This window comes from Rhea americana, unplaced genomic scaffold (assembly GCF_003343005.1).
Source record: "Rhea americana isolate MKP2758 unplaced genomic scaffold, rheAme1 scaffold_40, whole genome shotgun sequence".
NCBI lineage: Eukaryota > Metazoa > Chordata > Aves > Rheiformes > Rheidae > Rhea > Rhea americana.
This window is the reverse complement of record NW_028186535.1, coordinates 1,774,887-1,795,160: the sequence shown is the minus strand read 5'-3', so window position 1 is coordinate 1,795,160 and position 20,274 is coordinate 1,774,887. Positions and strand designations below refer to the sequence as shown.

General features: G+C 39.9%; 1 protein-coding gene across 2 annotated transcripts; it reads left to right on the top strand.

The window, feature by feature from the left end:
• Window positions 1-958: 958 nt before the first annotated feature.
• Window positions 959-19,350, top strand: TPD52 (tumor protein D52). 2 transcript variants are annotated; one of them, XM_085314319.1, is made up of 6 exons: window positions 1,297-1,444; window positions 6,376-6,491; window positions 8,025-8,173; window positions 9,086-9,187; window positions 16,632-16,680; window positions 17,834-19,350. In XM_085314319.1, exons 1-6 carry the CDS (start codon window positions 1,321-1,323, stop codon window positions 17,948-17,950), a joined length of 657 nt encoding a protein of 218 aa, XP_085170445.1. In that variant the 5' UTR covers window positions 1,297-1,320; the 3' UTR covers window positions 17,951-19,350. The 2 variants fall into 2 exon arrangements, with proteins under 2 accessions (XP_085170443.1, XP_085170445.1); XM_085314317.1 differs by lacking the exons at window positions 16,632-16,680; window positions 17,834-19,350 and adding an exon at window positions 15,164-15,244 and having other exon boundaries at window positions 959-1,444.
• Window positions 19,351-20,274: the final 924 nt, after the last annotated feature.

The following is a 20,274-nucleotide window of genomic DNA, read 5'->3' as shown; positions in this document are numbered from 1 at the left end:
GAGCTGCTCCTTCATTAGCCCGAAGGTCTGTTCTGCCCACGCTGACTCCAGTGGAAATGGGAATTTAAAACTTCAGAAACAGAACAGTTTCGTCCGGTATCCCTAAGGAACACAGTGCGCAGGCTTCACTTGGGTATGCTGAAAGGCTGATCCACCTCTGCAGCTTTGTGCAGGGGGCGGCTTAATGTCTGATTGCTATCAGCACTGTCTTCAAACATCCCTTGTATGACGGAGGAAAAGATTAACTCCGATTTGATTTTTGCACTTCTGCATGCAGGATGCAGCTGAAGTTCAGTTAAGGAAATCATCACGTAGCTGTAAAGGAGATCTACTTTGTTAGTAAACTTGATTTTTTTTATTTTTTTTCCTTTCAGTGAAAGAAGCTGACCTTGGAAGGGGGGAAAAATGTAGTGAAGCACTACAGAACCGGGCTGAGTGCCTCCTTTAAGTGAGAAGCATTTCAGCTTCCCAGGCTCTCTGCTGGGCTAAATTTTACACCCCCATAGCATGAAGTCAGATGGCTCGTGTAAGTCGATCTCTCTTCGCAGTATACGTGTCAAAACGTAAGTGCGTTCCGTCAGGAACGTGCATTCCGGTGTTACCGGTTCCTGCCTCTCGGCGGCYCTGCGTGAAGCACCAGGGAGACGGGAATGTTTCAACGATCTCTTTCCCGCAAAAGCCTCGCAGCCCGGTTTGTCGTGGTGCGGGGCAGCCTTAGGGTGTGATRCCTGCCGGGCGGGGACCGGGTGCTGCCTCGGGGTTCTCACGCCGGTAGAAACAGCCGGAGACACGGGAGAGCTGCGCACCCAGAATTTTCCAYTAATCAGAGGAAAAAGTCCTACGCAGATGGTATATAGGATAGCTTATGACTGGTAATCCTTTTGTGTCCTAGAAGATTAAGGATATCCTGGTGTAGCTGCAGTCAGCTGACCTCCCCCTTCTTTTTTTATTTAAATGATTGGAAATTCTTGATGTAATTCTGCGGAGGACGAAGACTTCCCTGGCAGCTTGTGAGCCGTGMACTGCAAATGTTTGTTGAAGGAACGGTCTGTTTAAGTCCAGCCCCAGTTATAGATTTACAGGAACTTAACCTAGTGCCATGTAAACAGCAACAACATGGTTAAGAAATTACTTGCCAGATGGCTGTATCAAACCTGATAGAAGCGTAAAATTGAGTCAAACGCAACGTGCGCGCGCCCCAGGAGGATTTGCACACCCTGCGTGCCGTGGGGCTCGCTGGGSGAAGGAGGGCCCTGCCGAAAGCTGAGATGAACCCCGCCGTGGAGGGAGCGCGCGGCCGTGCCCGCTGAACTCGCTGGGATGGATCTCCACGAGGATTACGAGTCGCCSTTTGACTTCAATTCTGGAGTGAACAGGAACTATCTTTACCTGTCACCCCGTATAAACGTTTCTCCRCCTGGATCACCGGTACTGAACAGCTCTGGTAACTTCCTGATCTTTCTTCTTAAAAACTTCCTCRTGCAAAGGTTAATGGCTGGTATCTGTGAAAAGGAGCTTCTCCAACTGAGAAGCTGTGCGATTTGGCTGAACACAGGTGTAAAGGATGCTAAAAGGTGTAAAAGGGTGCTGTTGGCTGGTTTAACAGATGCAGTGTGCCACGTAGGTAGTATCTCGGGTGATACAAATATATGAGCTTTACCTGATTTCTTATTTCTTAACTCAGTAGAAAGGCTGTTTGTGGAAAACAAAGTGAGCAAGAAAAATTAGGAAGAACCTCTGCATGATTGAGATAACTGGCCTAGTTTGACTATTAGTTTTTTTTTTCCTTAAAGTTGGAATTACATACTTTATCTGAAGTTATATCTGCTGTTGCCTTAGTATTAAAAATATCACCGATTAAYAAAATTACCCTTAAAACCTTTACTCTGTCCCACCTGGCATTTAAAAGGCTGTAAATCTTAGGGCTGTAGATGCAAGCCCCTGAGGCAGTGGCCGCAGCGCAGCGGCATCCGTCTAATGCTTAACCAGACTAGCTTCTACTTGATGAGCTAGCTTTTACCATGTTTTTCCTTTCCATGCTGATGCATGCTATCTTCCTTGATAGGACTGCATGTGATGCTTTCCAGAACCTAGTTGTCCGTAATTTCTCTAAAAAGCAGAAGAAGCTTAGCCCTATCTCAGGTGTAACAAAGCAGAAGCAAGCTGCAGAGGTGTTGCCTCTTTTGTGGGCTTCTTCCTTGAAATATTTAAAGGAACATTCACACAGGGCTTGCCCAGCTTAGTTCATGGAGCGGTTTCAGTGCATGAGTGAGCGACAGGCCTGCGCAGAGTGGCGGTCGGTCAGCTTGCCTTAAAAATTGTTGCGTCAGCCCCTTCTTCTAGAGGAGGGGAGAAGCAGGTCTTCGGATCTAATAGCAATGCATCAGAGTAAAGACTGATCTTTCCTTTCTGTATTCACTTTAAATTAATTTATGATCCTATATTTGGGAGAAGCCAAAGAACTTTCTTCCCCTTCTGGCTTTTTTCACTAAGATAAGTAGGAAGCACTTAAATTTGTTCTTACGTATGTGTTGTAAAATAAGTATACTCTGTAGTGCTGTCACTCCTGTGATTTGCTTAAGTGTTGGAATGATCTTAAAAACTTGTAACAACTTGTACTTTTGAACTCTAGGAAGCACCTTTTTCTTCTTTAGCTTTGCCAACTGTGCAGTGATTGCCAAAATGCTTATTCTACCATGGACAGAATATGTCTGTCTAAAGATTAAGCTTTATGAAGACTAACACTCTCCCACCAAATGCTGCTCATCTAAAATGACTGAATGGCTGATGTTTCTTGCTAGTCTTTGAATTCAGGCCTGGAAAAAATGGTAGCAACTTCAGGTCAAAATAGGGCATGAACTTGGGTTGCGGGAAAAAAAAACAACTAACAAAAAGCAAAAACCAAGAAGCTCARACCAACTAAACAAACAAACCCAAAGCCCCTTCCAGACCAGAGAACCTGGGTGCAAGTTGATTTGCTCTAATACTCTGCCTACCATAGCAAGCTGAWGGGGGGGAGGGTTAAGTTTTATTTCCTGGGCAGTTCAGGAATGCGTTTTTTAGAGTCCTAATCAACTACATTCTCAGTGCCTTTACTTGGTTCTGTAGATGTAGTAAACTGATGGGAGAGAGTATGTCAGTACAGGCACCTAAAAACTGACCTTAGAGCTAGATAAGACAATAGTATTCCCAATATTGGTTTTCCCTCTACAGTACTTTCACTCCATTTAAGAGACTTGAAATGCGAGCGCTAAACTTGGTTACAGCAGTCAGAATACCAAACTACTCAATGAAGTGGTTTGCTACTCTCAGAATGGTGCATTGAAAGGTAACGCACTGGAACACAATAATAAGCGTTGTGCAGGTGAAGAGAGAAGAACGCACATGATAGATGCTCTTCTGATAGGAGATTGAGACGAACTATGGCCATCTACCAGCTGACTGCTTTTCGCCTGGTTTCTTGCCCCCAGCCCACGTAAATAGCCAAGCTGTGCCATGCACCTTTCTGTAGGAAGCTGGCTTAAAGACAGGATTCTGTTGTCTGTAAATACCAGTTCATTTGTTAATTTGGGGATGTAGCCAAGCTGCTGCTGAGTTTTGCGGGCTATGCTTCTACGCAGCTGCTTCTTGATCACGCTGGTTAGCTCTTCTTTCCTAGCTGTAAAAGTGCAGGTGCACCTTGTATCCTGCAAGTGTTGGAGTAAGCTGAGAAATGGGAGTTAAGCAAGGAGAAGGGATGTGAAGGGAGTGCCAGAAGAAAGGCAAAAGAAGGGTTTTAGATACTGAAAAAAGAACTAAAGTAGTAGTTAACTGTGGGAATGGGATGGCAAGAAGAGGAAGGCTTGGTGAGATGTACAAGGTGAGGCATGGAGGACTCTAAATAGCAGTGATTTCCTTCTTAAAAGATCTAAAATAGGAAGGGGAGGGAAAGTGTTTCCCTAGCTTCTCAGCTTTGAATCTTAAGGTCTGTATAGGCAGCAAGCAGCACAAACTCTCCTAAAACATTAGTTTTCCAAAAATAAGATATATTCCCCCAAATAGAAACTACTAGTATGGGAGACAATCCAGCATGTTTTCCTACTGCTGAATTCACTTGATCTATTTTTAGTGAGATAATCCAGATGACTCTTCATAACCAGATTGAACAGACTTTCAGCTGAATGTGCTAATCCTCTATAGTCTGTGATCTTTGGTACTTGCAAACCTTCTGAAATCACTTTTGAAATGGCAACTTCTGTGGCTCYCTTCTGCGGAGTTAGAACGAGGTCAGCCTTGAGAAAGAGGTTAACRCACCAGCGATTATAGAATGTCAGGGAAAAGCACAGTCAGAATTATTACCATTTTCCTTTAGTTACAGTGACTAACAGCACAAACAGCAATTTAACAAAACAAAACAAAAGGCATTTTTGACAGCTTGATGCTGAGGAAATATGCTAATAGAATATATAAATAAAGTTTGTAGGACATGGGCATTAATCCTTTTTTGTTCAGTGCTGTAGTGCTGTGCTTGGTTTGGGCATTAGTCTTAAAGCATTCTCCCTGGATTCTTGTCATAAAAGTGTGTCAGAAAACCTATAGAAACTCTGTTATGTTAGTCCAGCAGACAGACAGACATCTCTTGAAAAATATGGAATAGATTTCATAAATAAAAGCTTGCAGAATGGGGTTTGAGTGACTTTCTATTTCTATGCGCTTCCTTCTCAGTCTACTCCATGGCTAATTTAACGCTTAAAAATGTTCTGTCCGAGTAGAGTCCTCCTTATAGAGGACAAGTATTCTGGATACGAATACAGGCAGAAAACACAGTTATGGAAAGAATTTGTGGAATCAAGCTTTACTTGAATCAAGGAAAAAGGACTCTGCTTTTCAGGCTTGTCAGCTGCTAAGAACGTGTTTCACAGAATATGTACAGATAATTTTGGACTAGCAAAATCTTTTTTTTTCCAGACTTTTCAGTTGATTGTGGTGTAGCTATTTGATACCAAGTCTAATAGTAAAATCATAGTAGTGGTCTTGCTGCTCTTTGAGTTGTCTGATTCCTGGACCAAATGGTATTATGCAATGCCAGCACAAGTTGCTATAATTGTGGTGGAATTTTGTCTGGTTAATTGCTATACTGACTAGTCAGAGTATGTTACTTAATGTATCCTCATTTTGTCTGGATAAGTATGCTTCTAACTATATGAAGGGACAGAGAAAATGTTTATTATCGTGTTACACCTTAGACTCTTCAATGCTAGCCTGTTTTTAACAGAGTAAGTAGCTAATACCTSGAAAAAGATCCACACACTCTTTCTCATTTCTGATTTATTATTGATTTACACATAACTCTAACCCATTCCTGGTTTGTTTAGCTGTTTCTTTATTTTTACACATATACAGACCCCTCTCCTTCCAAACAAACAAACAAAAAAACCCCTTAAAATAGACGAAAACAAATTAAGATTGTTTTCATTTAAGTACTAATTGTTAAACAACTTCATGAATACTCTGTTGTCTTGTTACTTCTTGAATAGTCTTTCAGTCTGGGGACTRCAGAACCATTCCAATATCCAGTTTTTCTGCAAATTGGTGTCTTTGCAAATTAGTATTGTTTTCCTTTATTCTGACAAACTCTATGTCTAAGTTTCAGCTACAAAGGTTCTAAGTGGGATCTCATGCTTCAAAATCTGTTCACTGCATTAAAAGGTGTTTAAAATGAAAATGCCGTAAAGTTGGAGGAAAGCAGTGGCTTACATCTAGTTCTGTGGTACTTGTGCCTTGCTAGCTGCAATGGTCCCATTTACTGGGGACAGAGAGGTTGAGCATGGTGTGATGGCAGCTTCATACTAGCAGTGTAACCCCTTTCACAGTTATCAGTATGCTAAGAACAGGCATTTTTCTCTGATCCAAAGAGCAGTGAAGGGGAGGGAGCCTTCTGTACTGATCTTCAGTGCTTCTCACACTGCCAGARTTTCATGCTGCTTGAGCAAGATAGGGCAGTAGGCACATAAATTCCGGCGCAGAGGTTGCTTGTGAACCACAGTTGAGAGAGAGTGCTCTGTTACTGTGTTTTCTATCAAAGCAGTGGGCCAGGTTGTTCTCGGCATGTTTCCAGTTCCCTTCTATAGCATGTTTCTGGTTTCCTTCTATAGTCAAAGCTGAGATTTTAAAGCTCAGTGAGATTACACCGAGCTTTAAAGCAACCTGGTAGCAGAAAATCAGTGGAATGCCTTCCTGTTTCCTGCGTGCCGAGTGCTTGGGGACCATGACTCTGCTGTCCTCTCACCTGTTTCACCTGTGCTCTGGCACCAAAAGGATGCACATTAACATCCAGTTGCTGTCCATTTGGTAAACATATGATGATGTGACCTTTAATGGTTTATTCACCTCAAGGACTGCTGCGAACTGACTCCATACCTGAGGTTGGAGAGGATGCTGCTGCTACAGTTAGTATGTCGGAAACACTGTCAGAAGAAGAGCAGGACGAACTAAGAAAAGAACTTGCTAAGGTAAATCTGCTTGTCTCTTGCAAATAGTTCTCAAGCAGGTCTTCAGAAGGAAAATCTGCAGTAATGTTGTTGCTGAAATAACTGAACACAGAGTTAATGCTTTGCATATTCATTTGTGTGTCTAAAACTGGGTACAGGACTCCTGTATTGGAGGAGGGAAATAGTAGGCGTCAAAGAGAAGAGAATGTCCAGTTCTTCCTATGGGAACCGAGCTAGAAGTACTTAGCACACAGAACTCAAACCAAAGTGTATAAATGTCCTTTTTTTTAAAAAAAAAAAAATCTCAAGTGAGAAGGAGATGAGTAAGCTAGTAAAGAACACAAGGCTGGAAGCTGAAACCAAGTATTGTCTCAGCTGATGTGGAGTAACTGAACCTGTTATTTCCATGAGGGACACTTTGCAGTAATTTATGTGCACTGCCTTGCTAATGGCTAGCCATGTAACTATTCTTATCCCTAATTTATAGTAGCAGATTTTTTTTTTAACTTTTAAGAGCAAGTTAAAGTAGCATTCTTCAAAGGAGAGCTAAACGTTCAAACCTCTGGTACATGCATTTCAAAGCTGATAAACTCAAGCTGCATTGAATGGCCAGGCTTTTGTCTTGCAGCTCTATGTGACTTTAGGACCCTAACAGATATACAAGACAGATCTTATGCCTAAGATCAGTATGCCAAGGTTGGCTGTGAGATGCCAATATAGCTATTTAATGCAGTGTTGGTTTTAGTCCTGAGGGTTACTCAATGCCAAACCAATCAGTTGAAGGTGATGGAGAAAGTCTGGTCCTGCTAAGGTACATCACGCTGGACTGAGGTATTGAAAATAAAGATGCATTGAAGATGCTGTTATTCCCACAAATTAATTTAAAYGATTAGTCAGCCTGCCATCCTAAAAATGCTGATCCAATCGGGATGAGGAAATACAGTTGGATATATGCCTTTGCCTTTATACATGTGGCCTTAGTGCCTCTGTCACGTTTATACAGGCCACAAAATGGCACTGTAAGACTCGGGAAGGGATTGCCATGGCTGGATCCTGCCCAAAATTGCTAGATTAAACCACAAAAGAACCTTTTTGTTTGAGCAAAGAGACAAAACTTGTGCAAAGAACAGATAGGCTCTGAGCTTCCTGGCACTGTTTTAACTTGCTATCACTTCTGACTTGAGAGAAAAATAGAGGCTTGAGGATGGTCACAGGTTTGACTGGTCTTTAAGCTTCTCATAGGGTAGTTCCCTTTTGATAGCATTAGTCTATCTGGTCTAGACAACCATATTGTCTGTAGGTGTCCTGTCTTTTAGAGCTACCAATTTCCTTTTGCATATTCCAGTAAAAGGAATAGCTGCAAGTATATTTCTTTGTGTCCAACTGGCTCTTGTTGTAGAGCACGCTGAATTTCCCTTTCAGAATTTTGAAGTAACTGAAGCAACATTAGAAACATGTCAGCTTCTCCATGACTGATGCTTAGTAGATGCCTTCATAAGTTAAATGGCTGCTTTGATCACTTGTTAACTTCTATCATCAACTCTGCTGCCGTAGGTAGAAGAGGAAATCCAGACACTCTCACAAGTGTTAGCTGCCAAAGAGAAGTATCTAGCAGAAATCAAGAGGAAGCTGGGAATTAACTCACTGCAGGAACTAAAGCAGAACATTACCAAAAGCTGGCAAGATGTCACATCAACCACAGCGTATGTACCAGTTTATGATACTCTTATCTCACTGGTTGGGGTGAAAATTGTATGGTTCTTGTGTGGTGTCTAACTGTGCTGTTCTTGTGGGACTAGAGTATAGATAGATGATAAATAGTTAAGTTCCACTAAAAATTACCTGAAGAAATCATTGTAGTCTTCTTCCAAGAAGGCTACTATTAACCATATCATCTTGTGCAAAATGAGAATGAGTGACTATAATACGAGAGATTTTTGTCAGACAAGAAGTGTACTAGAACAAAGCAGTACTCAGGGAGTGCTCAAGGTGTTCTAAGTCCAACAACCCTTTCTCTTCCAAACTGAAAAATTATGGTAAACTGAGCTCATGCAGGAAGAATACAAAGTCACAGTTAATATTCTTGCCAAATTATCCATTAGYTTAAAGACAGGAATGAACTGCCTCTTACTGCAATTAATGACTTTTAAAGACTTCCATAAGATGTACTTCTTACTAGGAAAACTGTTATGGTAAAGTTTATTGACAAAACCATTCTGTGTAAGATTTCAGATAGGTGACACAACACCACAAACTTCTGTTCTTTTTTCCTGTGCGTGTCTAGGGTGTTTATTTTTAAAAGTCCTACAGTAGCAGGTTGCTAGCACTAATGATTTGCAGGTAAATAAAATACCAATGACATTAGAGCATTTTTGCTTACAATTGCTTTAAGGGTGTGGTGGTACTTGAACATTGGTGAATTTGATCTGAAATTTGAGATGGCAGAACTGTTCTAGCTGAAAGGGACTGAAAGAAATGAATCTAATCTATTTGTAGCTTGTTTGGTCCCAGAAAATTTGAAGTATATGTTTGGGTTTGATACAAATTTAAGTACACTAAGATTCCTTTTGGTGTTCTACTAAGATAACTACAGACTTGATTTTGTTTGAACACAGATACAAGAAAACCTCAGAAACCCTGTCTCAGGCTGGTCAGAAGGCCTCTGCTGCTTTTTCATCTGTTGGCTCAGTCATAACCAAGAAGTTTGAAGATGTGAAGTAGGTTTCTTTAGCTTTTCCCAAGTAGTTGAGTTTTTTAATTTAAGCAGCTAAACATTGAAATAAGCCCATGCTGTTAACTTGTAAAAAGCTAGGTACGTTAATCTATCAGAACCCTCAGCATCTGTTTTAGGAGCACTTAATGACTCGCTGCAAAATGTGCTTGTGTGTCCTCACTTAAGCAGAAGAGTTGAGTGGTGTGTATTTTACATGTGCAAGAGAACCAATGTGTGCTTTTTCCTCCATTGCTACTGTGCTTGATATTCTGGTAACATTGCAGGTGGCAGTGTCTTCACTTGTACTTGCATATAGCGTTGTTGTATCTCTTCTCTGGCTTTCTCAGTCGGTGGAATGCTACACTTGAACTTTTGAATGACTTTAAACTTTTTTTTTTGTTTGTTTTTGTGTCTTGTATAGTGTGTTTGGATTCCTTAAGTCATGTTTATTTTTTTTATGCTGTTGTATCTCTTAGCAATGGCTTGATTTTATTACCATTTGTACTTGTAATTCTTCTATATCAGCATACAAAAACTATTTTGACCATATGTGTCAAATGACAGGCCTTCATGAAAAGTTTGATGGTCATTTTTAGCACTATGTGTTATGAGCTTCATGAAAAGTCTTCCTGAATKCAATTCATCCGTTTAATTTACATTTGTTCTGCTTGATTATATAAGTCTTACTTTTGAAACATATAAAACTACTCATCTCTGGTTGTAACTTATCATGAAGAGTGGATCAAATTTATTTTTTCAATTATTGGACAAATAAAAATAATACATTATAAGGGAATATTTTTGCATTGGAAAACAATGTAATAAAATCAGCCCTCTGTTTTAAAATGCTGCCATTAACCTCTTTTTTGCTTTTATAAGTCTAATGAAAAAACACTTTGAGGTGCAGCTACACAGTTAAATAATTTGCTTCAGATTTATCAGAACTTCCTTTCTCTCTTTAATGCTTACTCTGGCATTGTGCAGACTGCAAGCATTTTCACATTCTTTTAGGTAAGGTGGGCACAAGAACTGTTACTAAAACAAAGCATGTAGACAGACTGTCTCCATTAAAATCTTTAAATGACTTTTTGTCTGTAAAGGTAACATTTTTCTCCAGTGTTAGGAAACATAAAACTGTAGTTCTTCTAATGTCAGGGATGATATTTCTTCATGTTCACTTAAGTATCCCAGAACATGGACTCTTAAAAATATGTAATCAATGACACATGCTCTTGCTCTCTCTGTTTTGCTCTCCCATGTGTGTGTTCTCTCACTTTCTTGCACGCTCTCTTTTTCTCTTTTCTTTCTCTTCCCCGTTTTTATTTTTTTTTCTTTCCTTTTCCCCCTTACCTCTACCTTTGCCTTTCATAAGAAAGGAAGCTGTTAAAATGGTAGAGAGAGGACAGTTTTGAGGTCAATGGCATGCAGAATTTCCTCTTTTATTTGTACAGTGTTTGTGCCTTGATAGAATAGTAGTTGCCTCTCTTGGTGTCTATTACAGCAGTTGTTTGGCACTGTGGCTCTAATCTAAATTGATAGAGTCTAAAGGCAAAATAGTTTATACATTCTGTGTTCATAGTTTGTCCTGTGAAAATGTCCTTTGAATGATTACTTTAGCAGCTCCAGATACTGAATAGTTCAGTTACCTTGTCTGGCCTGGCATTTTATCTACTTACTTAAGCATTAGTCAATACAAAGATGTCAGTAGTTAACTGTAACAGCGTTTAAGTCGTGGCCTATGGTATTAAGGCTGCAAGCTAAAAGTTGATGCTTGTAAAGGAGTAATGACTTGCACTTAAAGGATGATACGCTTATCCAAATGCTTGTGTGTAAAAGGTGTGTATATAAAGGAAGTACAATCTAAATTCTGATGACTTTGCAAAAAATACCCAAATTATTCTTAAAAGTTATAATGGGAGTCAGTAGGCATCAGAAGAGCTGTGTTTAATATGGAGTGTTCCATTTCTAATACCTTCTCCTGCCTCTGTGCTACCATTGTAACTTGATCTCATCCCATTCTACATGGTCAGTGTGAAACTGTTTCTGAAGCTGKCTTTCCTCTTGCTGCTTACTCAGAGTTAAGTAGAATGAAAGATGACAGAATCATAAAGTAGCTGGATGGATAGCAGTAGATGGAGGTCATCCAGTTCAGCCTCCTACTTAGTGGTCTAACTAGATCAGATTGCTCAGAGCCTTGTCCATGTAAGTTAGAAGTCTCTCTAACTGTGGAGAGTCTATAATCAGGAGAACTGGTCAAGTGTTGGACAATTCTCCTGGTGATTTTTTTTTCTTATTTAATTGAAATTTCTTGGGTAGCAGCTCCTGTTAATTGCCTCTCATCCTATCTGTGTGCACATCTGGGAAGAATTCTGGCTCCATCTTCTTTGTATCCTCYCAGTGAATAGCTAAAAGCAGCAATAAGATATTTAAGGATGCAGGTATTGGGCTCCTCTGTAGGGAGAATCTGGGAAGATGGGTAGCATAGGACAGTAACAGAATTCTGTCTCAGTGCTGAAGCAGTTTCTGAGCAGAAATTCTATGAAGTGAGCTCAATTTGCTCAAGTACAGGAATAGTAGACTGTCTAAAATACCTCCCTTTTGTCATGAGCATGACAGAGGGAGACTAGAAGGTGTGTCTGTGCCTTTAGGATGCAAAGAACAACTGCTTGCTTTAATAGGGTTCACCTTTCTTCCTTAAGGCTGTRGTGTTTTCCCCACTAGTAATAGACTGTTCCAGCAAGCAAGCACAGGCTCAAAGCTCTCTTCTGGTCTCAAGAATTTAATATCTCAACATCCAGTGAGAGTATCCTGACTACCCAAATTAGCAGCTAGATTGGTGTTGAGTACTCTCCACCAGAAACTCAGCCACCGAGTAGCAGGGAGTGTAAGAAATAAGGCCAAGGGGATTGCATTGTTGGTGTGCTCCTCAAGGATGATGATGGCAATAGAAATTCTAGGAATGGCTGTAAATTCAGGAATAGTGTTGGTGTTTTTATTTATTTATATATTTAGAGAAGAGTGGAGGGGAATTAGTACTGTTCTACATCTTTCTTGCTCTTGAGCAGGCAATAGAAACCTGAACAGCCAGTGAACTTGGGTCCCTGGATTACGYGACCAGTAAACTGGTGTCTCCTTTTAAGACTGCACAAGAAACTAAGAGCTGATGAGTCCAATACTTACTTGAAAAAATAATGAATATTCTTATTAAACTCTCATGTGGCCTCTTCATCATTACTTCTCTTACAGTTTTAGCTTAGGGACTCCTCAGCTGTAATAACACTGCTTCTGTGTTGGACTATTTCCAAATATTCCATGCAGCAAATATCATATGCAGGTCTTCATGCCCTGTGAAGTGATTTTGGAGGGAGCTGTAAAAGGGAGTAAGATCACTAGTGGATCTGGAATATGAAAAGTAATCAAATAGAGAAGGAGAGAGAGGACTTGTGTAAAGTCGGTGCATTATTGCTTTCTTTTTCTGCATGCTTCCTGTTTTCTTTCTGTTATGCTGAAAATTAACTCTGTCCCTTACTACGTTTCTCTTAATACCTTTATTGTCCTTTGTATGAATATCTTGATTAGCTAGCCATCTTTGTGTAGGCAGTGTGGGAAATAGCAGAAATACCAAGATGCAGCTCTGAACAAACTTCTAAGCAGTTRTTATGACTTTGCACATAGTATGAATGCAGTACAGGAGGAATTACGGAGTTGAAGTCTTTATCYTCACCCTGTTTTGAGATTGTAGAATAACTTTCTTTGCTTGCTTTGGAACCTGATATATCATTGACTCCTAAATATCATCAACTGGAAACCTAGCTATTAACTAACAACACCAACTGACTAATGCTTATGAGTTTTTAAGCCTCTGCTTTGTAGGCAGGGACTTTGGCATACTGTAACTGTCCAGTTTCAAAATGTGAGTCAATGTAGTAACTATAAAACCCGTGCATGTATAGTGTTACAAACCTTTTAATGCAACAGAAAATACAGAGAAAACTGGAAAAAAACTTACTATGGTTCTTCTTGTTTCTATTCCTTTTAAGCTAAAGGTTTGCTTGTGATTGTTGTAAAATGGTCTTTTTAGTCCTCAAACTGCCCAGCTTTATGACCTAGTTGAATGAGTGCCTTAATGTGGCATTCCATAATTTGGGAAAAGAAAAATGGAATTCTCTTCTTTGTAAAGTTTTATAAAATTTAATCTTGCTTCTTTGCACTACTTCAAAATGGATGATTTGACTGGTGGGGGGGGGGAATCAGCTCTAGTGCACTTGATTTAGTACAGTTCTCTTGCAAACCAAATCTGTCAGTGCTAAAACTGTATGGTGAGACTTTACAAAACAGATTCTAAGAACACATAAGCTGTACAACAGCAAGTAAGCTCTTCACAAATATACAAATAACTTGTCTATTAAATGATCTATATAGAACTGATTTAAATTTCTTTAGACAGCTGTTGGAACAAGATCTGCACTATACCATAGATAGCTGCATTTCTATGTGAGCAGGTTTGCAGATTGTAATATAGAGGGCAAAGCAGGTATCCTTTGCCCTCTTTAGTCTTAAACATTAACAGCACTTCTTGCAGGGTATGGGAAAGTGGCTAACCATAGCTGAACAAATAGAATTACACAGTTTCAGCCTAGTTTTGTTTTAAAACTTGGCACTTAGCAAAATCAGAATTTCTAGTAGTCCACAGAGCAGAACAGGGAGTATAAATGATGCTCCTGAAGAGAGCCATCCTCTRCATGCTCAAACTTCATGGAAGCCAAATGATCAGGAAAGATGAAAAGCAGCAGGAATGGGGTGAGAGGAAAGAGGTGAAACATGGCTAATATTACTGATATGTGGCAGGACAGTGTTTGGCCCTCGAGTATCTGGTTCTCAGTATATGTACCCACAAAACAATCTTAAGTTGTGCATTCAGATACCAACCAGAAGGGGACTGGTTTATGTGTGTTGGTGTTTTTTATTCTTGTGTTCTACTGACAGGCCTGCAGAAAGAATGTCTTAAAATTCCATGTGCGATGAACATGGAGCCTTTCTTGCCTGTTGTGTTGAGATATTAATTTGAGTTTTGGAGCTGGAACATGTGTAAGATTTCCCTGCCTCCAGCAGTTGCTGGCCAAGGATTCTCTTGAAAGACTTTATAAAGCCCAGTTCTGAAAAACTGTTACCATTTTTTTTCCTAACTTGATCTTGTGGTATTTTACAAGAAATATTTAACATATTAGACTAATTTGTATCAAGAGCAAATAAGGATTTTCCAGAATATGGAACTAAATTAAATTTCAGGTATTGCTGAAGCTATCTGAAAGCTGTTTAATCTATATCCACTCAACCTATAGGAATAGATACGTGTTGTAACTAAACAGTAAGCGTCTAGCAATATTGGCAGGTTATAGAAATCCTCCACAAATTTAAAAGCAGGGTTGAGACTAGGACAGTCTGGTAAAACAAACAATCTCTTCCCTCTTAGCTCCCCCTCGCTTAACCCTATTTTGAATATATGTTGATGTGACCGCTCACTCTAGATAATCTGTATTAATGAATATGGAAACTTTATACTGGATTGAGCCTAGAAGCCTTTGGAATGTAGGAGTAATTCTTTCAGTGGGAAGATTAGTTGATTAATAAGACTCCTGAGTATTCACTTTCTTTKTGATACTGTCAAAACTGGAAATGTAGCACTGTTCTCATTGCTTGAAAAACTTAATTAGGCTGTTGCAGCTATGCAGGGTATGAACTTGTTAACAAGCATAGCACTTAGGGACAGGAAGTCATTGCAGCTTTTGCTTTGTTGTACTTGAGTGTGTGCATGGCCAAGCAATAAAATAAATAAATAAATAAATAAATAAGGTTTTACTGTATAAGAATATCTTGCTGTTTACTAGAGGTAAACCAGAACCAGCTTTCTAAGCAAATTTCTTCAGTCAATCATTTAAACTAACCTCTTGCTTTCTTTTTTCTTAATGCTGGCATTTAGTATACGCTCCATACAACATTCAATTAGCATGCCTATTATGAGGTAATGTATGTTAATTCATGCTGACTGTATTTATTTTAATGTGTGGGATCCAGTCAAATTGAAATCTAATAAACTAATAAATAGTAATAAAAATTTATTTGTAATGAATTACCAGTACTAAAGTGTAGGATAAAATTTGTTTTAGTTCTGCTTAATATTAGTGGTTATTGCACATCTGGATTGCAGCTAAGTGCAATTTTTTACTGCTTCTGGAATTGAAACAGCTTTTCCCAGCCCATTAGAAATGTAGTACTACTAATTGATTTCAAGTCTGGAAGACAATAGCTTAGCAACTATTTTAGAACTGTCTGTGAAAATGAGTAGGAAATATTGTGGTTCACAAAAAGTCTCTTGCTGACTTTACTGCTTGCCTTTTCTTTGCTCTTGCTTGGCTCTGTGTTCCTCAGTCCCCTGAGAGAGTCTGGTTTGATATATGTGCTGATTACTGTTACTGTGTATTTTCCTAAATGAGAGAGCTGCTAAATGTGGGTGATCTACACAAATACCAAGCAAAGGGCGGAGGGTGGGGAGGAAGCTTAAGACCTCTTTCAAAAAAGCCTCCTTTCTTTTATATTACACGGTGATACTTTGTGGAGTCTGCTATGAGTCCTTAGTTCCTGGTCCACTGAAGGCAAGCATTCTGCATAAAGGTTAAGGTGCACAAGCTATTGCACAAATTTGCAGATAGCACCGATAGCTAGTAGCATATAGCAACTCTTCAGACCATAATAGTATTGCACTGGCCCTCAGCACTGTAAATCCTGAGCTGTTCTGCTCTTCAGATGCCGTACTTACAGTCTGTGATCACAGCTGTCTCCAGCACTTAAAAAGCGAGCAGGAGTCTCCCTCGAATTTAACATGTTAGCAGAAAAAAACAATGTGAACCATGGTTTTGTTAATTGAACACATAGCTTATTAAATTGAACTGGTTTTCCCATAACAAGCAAAAAACCTCTATCATAACATGCTTTCTTTAGCAATATACTAGGCTAATTAGAAGTGATGACTGGGCTTTTCTGAAACAAATCCTTTAAGCAAGAAGCCTGTGAAATCAGTAGCAAAAATAAGTTAAATTTAAAACACTTCCTAGTTCTAGCTTATGTGTTTTGATGAAAGATCCCACCATTGAGACTGGCAAAGCTTATTTACAATGCTGACTTCTATTTTTTCTGAGTAGTTTGGCTCAAAGATAAAAATGAACTGCAACTTGAGTAAATTTGATGTTCAATTTTGTAATACTCTTGGAGATTTGCATCTAAACTATTTTTGGGTTACCCTTAAAAACAAAGAAAAAAGCTGAAAACATAAAATGCAACTATTTCTTGTCTTCTGATATTTATAGGCTAACCAGACATGGTTTTAACTCTGTTTTTTTTTTTTTTTTTTTTTTTTTTTTTTTTTTTTTTTTTTTTTTNTTTGGCTTTAGAAATTCTTCAACTTTCAAATCTTTTGAAGAAAAAGTTGAAAACTTAAAGGTAAGCACAATTGCACAATTAAAATTTTTGAATGATTGTGGATCTGTATATATGAAGAAAACACTTAAGTAGACTCTGGGTACTTGTTTTTTTTAGTCACTGGTAAACTGTTGAAAGTGCTTAGATGACTTTTTTAAGTACTAAGGAAATGGCTTCTCTGCCTAATGATATGCGAATGTAAGAGGCTCAGGATGCCTATTTTATAGGAAGATGCACTTAACTAAAAACTAATAGCTGTCTAACCTGCACAAATGGCTAATAGAACATACCTAGTATTATATATCCAGATTTGTCTTTTAAGTTGTTGTAGAGGTAATCCAATTCTGGAAAAGCTGCCCTACTAAAAACATTGTCTAGGCTTTTATTTCCAAGCCACCTAAGGACTAGCATTCTACACAGGAATACAGCCTGGGAGGTTTGTCTTACATTTCTGACATAAGTATGTAAGGTCTTTGCATGTATGAGTAAATTCAAATCTAGAAGGCCCTAAGTGCCAGAAGCAACCATTAATGGCTTCTCCAGTTGAAAAATCACCTTAAAAATTGCCAATATGTGTGATTGGAACCAGATCTGACTGTTCTTTCTTTTGCAAACACTGGGTTGGATGAGAAGCATGGAAGCAGTAGCACATGGAACTAACAGTTCTCTAGAGGACTAAATAGCCCTAACATTCATACTGTTCATGGAGTAGGTACTATGCTGAGAAGCAAGCACATTACCCCCAAAATTAGAGTAGTTGATACAGTCTACTATTTTAGATGCATTGCCGAGACTGAAAATTATTCAGGGGTTCCTTCTGGAGCAATACAGAAGTTTTAACTCTGCACCTTTCAAAGCCTAAATGACTTGAAGGGCTGCATACCTGTATGCACTTTTAACTGAGGTGTATGTCAGCCTTCAGGCTGCTTCATGCTTTGTGTATCTTCTGGCCAAAGGGAGACTGTTAAGTTAAGCTGCTTCTACTGATTCTTCTCCACTGACACTTGAGACTTGTCCTTTGTGTTCTTGGGGAGTTAGTCCAGTCCTGGAAAAGCTGCCCTACTGAAAGTATTTATTAAACTTCTTGATGCAGAGGTACTGTTTTTATATAGTTAGCCATGCTTAGTGTACTAAAAAACTGCAGTTTTATGTTGAGACTCTTTCTGTGTTCTAGTCTAAAGTTGGAGGAAGTAAACCTGCTGGGGGAGACTTTGGAGAAGTTTTGAATTCTGCTGCCAACGCTAGTGCCACAGAAACCATTGCAGAACAGACACAGGAGGAGACCCACTGAGATTCCTGCCTCTGTCCTGCTACCCACTGCCAGATGCTGCAAGCAAAAACTAAGCACACTTGTAATGTTCTTTGCGCTCTTTCCATCAGATGTGCTTTTATGTAGCACATAGCTATTTTACCAGATTAATTGATATCAAGCTTGTTTGTGGGTTCAAAATATTTTTGAAACTAAAATACATTGTTTGGGTTTTCGTGTGGGAAGGGGAATTTTTATGCCTTTCAAGCAGTTAAAGGACTTATCCCTAATTTAAAGGCAACCTTTAAAATATAGCATTGAAAATACTCTTTGGAGAAGTTAATTATACTGTACATATATTGTGGATACATAACTTCTTTTCAGTCTGTAACTACTGTTTAACTTAATCATTATAAATCTGCTTCTGCCAAACTGAAGCTTGTTACTTCACTCCCTTGTGATTATTTCAGTTAAGTATTGCTTACATGGGATATAAACTAGGAAGATCACTCCCAGCTAAAGAATGGACTGCTGCTTCAACATGCTKTACTTAAGTTATTCACAGTAGGATTACAGATATGTAGGAATACACTGTATTAAGAGCTTGTTCCTAATACAACAGATGTGGATAGAGTAATACACAACACCTGAAACTGCCGATTTCTCTGTGGATCATCCAGCTAGGGAAATTTTTGACCATGGCAAGTGGAAGCAAGATGCCTGATAGTGTTGGTTTACTTTTGTCTACAATAAGCCTTCCAACCTCATGTTTTGTACATGATTTTAATGTGTAAAGATATACTTGTCTGAAACTTTTGATCTGTTGTGAATAGATTCATCTTAAACCACACATGATGGTGTACATTTACACTAACAAAGCATGGAATGTAGGCGTAAGCCTGACCATGAAAGTTTTTCAGTTTTTCTTTTCTGGACATCAAGGCAGTTGCTCTCAAATGCTTAAGTTTCACTGTGGTTCCTGTAGACTGAGCATCTAAACATAGCTCTGCTACATAATAGGCCTTTAAAAAAAATTATGTTAAGGCCTGCTCCACTTGTGCCCCTACTCCCATTTAAGGCCACAGAAATCCATTTTGAGAGGTGCACCATGTCATATTGCAGCATAGACATCTTACAAGATCTGTTCTCCTACCTGTTGCTTTATCCACTGTATGTTCTCTTCAAAATCCTTGTATTTTGTATGTTTCTGGCATATGATGTTTGTAAGATTACAACTTTTCGCAAATGTTCTATCACCACGTTTAGAACTGAAAACAAATCTTGAAACATTTGTGTGAAATCCATGAAACTCCAACTGCCACAAATGTCTGGAAAATTAGGAGGAAAAAGTACTCACTCCTGACAACTTTGTTAGCATGTCAGATGTAGTGTATATGCTCAATTACACATGAGAAGCTTAATAAAAGCCTGTATGTGAGGAATGTACTGTCTTGGAGAATTACGTAAGTAAGAGTAACTTATTTCTAACCAAAACAGTCTTTTGAATTCAGTTTGGTCTCTGTCACCGTAGAGCTGATACAGATCAATACTACTGTACTGCAGGAAATCAGTACCTGGATGAATTTGGTATTTCTAGAGACTAGGCTTATATTGCCTTTTAGTTGCTATCCTAAGTATAAAGTTATTTTTAAAAGTTCACAAAATGTRTTACAGAAACATACCCACAGCCATTGACAGCTATACTGCTGGGAAAGAAATAGAGGTGACAGTTGACTGGCACAGTAAGAGCAGAGCTCTTCCACTGTGGCATCAACAACACACAAAGCAGGTCCTTGTGGGACGTTATCCTTGCTGTCAGGGTTCTTCATCTGTGTAAGTATCTGCTAGCTTGGGAGTGCAGCTTTCTGATGGTGGAGGAGGTCGGGGGGTTTCTGTTGTAACTTCTACCTTGAAGGGCYGGGCAGGGCAGGGCAAGGCAGGGCCGAGCGGGGTTAAAGTCACCACGCAAACCTACTTACACGTAAACGAGGCAAGACTGCCGGCATCGCTACGGCTCAGCGTGCCAGACAGACCCGCTCCTTCCCGCGCGCGGCGGCTCTGAGCCGTCCCGGCTGGGAGCGCCGCCCTGATGCCCGTAGGAGCGGCGCTGGGCGCTGGAGGTCACCCAGCGCTACCAGYTCAACCCCACCTCAGCAGCCGCGCCGCCGCAGCTAAGATGGCGGCGGCCCGGGGCGGGGCGGGCCTTGCGCRCTTGCGCCGTGCGGTGCGCGGCGCGTGCCGGTGACCCCGAGGCGCGCGGGGTTGGAGTTCACGCTCCGCCTCCCCACRCCGGTAATCATGGCGGCGCCGAGCTGGGGCCGCGCCGCCGCGCGGAGAGGGGCGTGGGGGCTGCCGGCGGCCGCGCG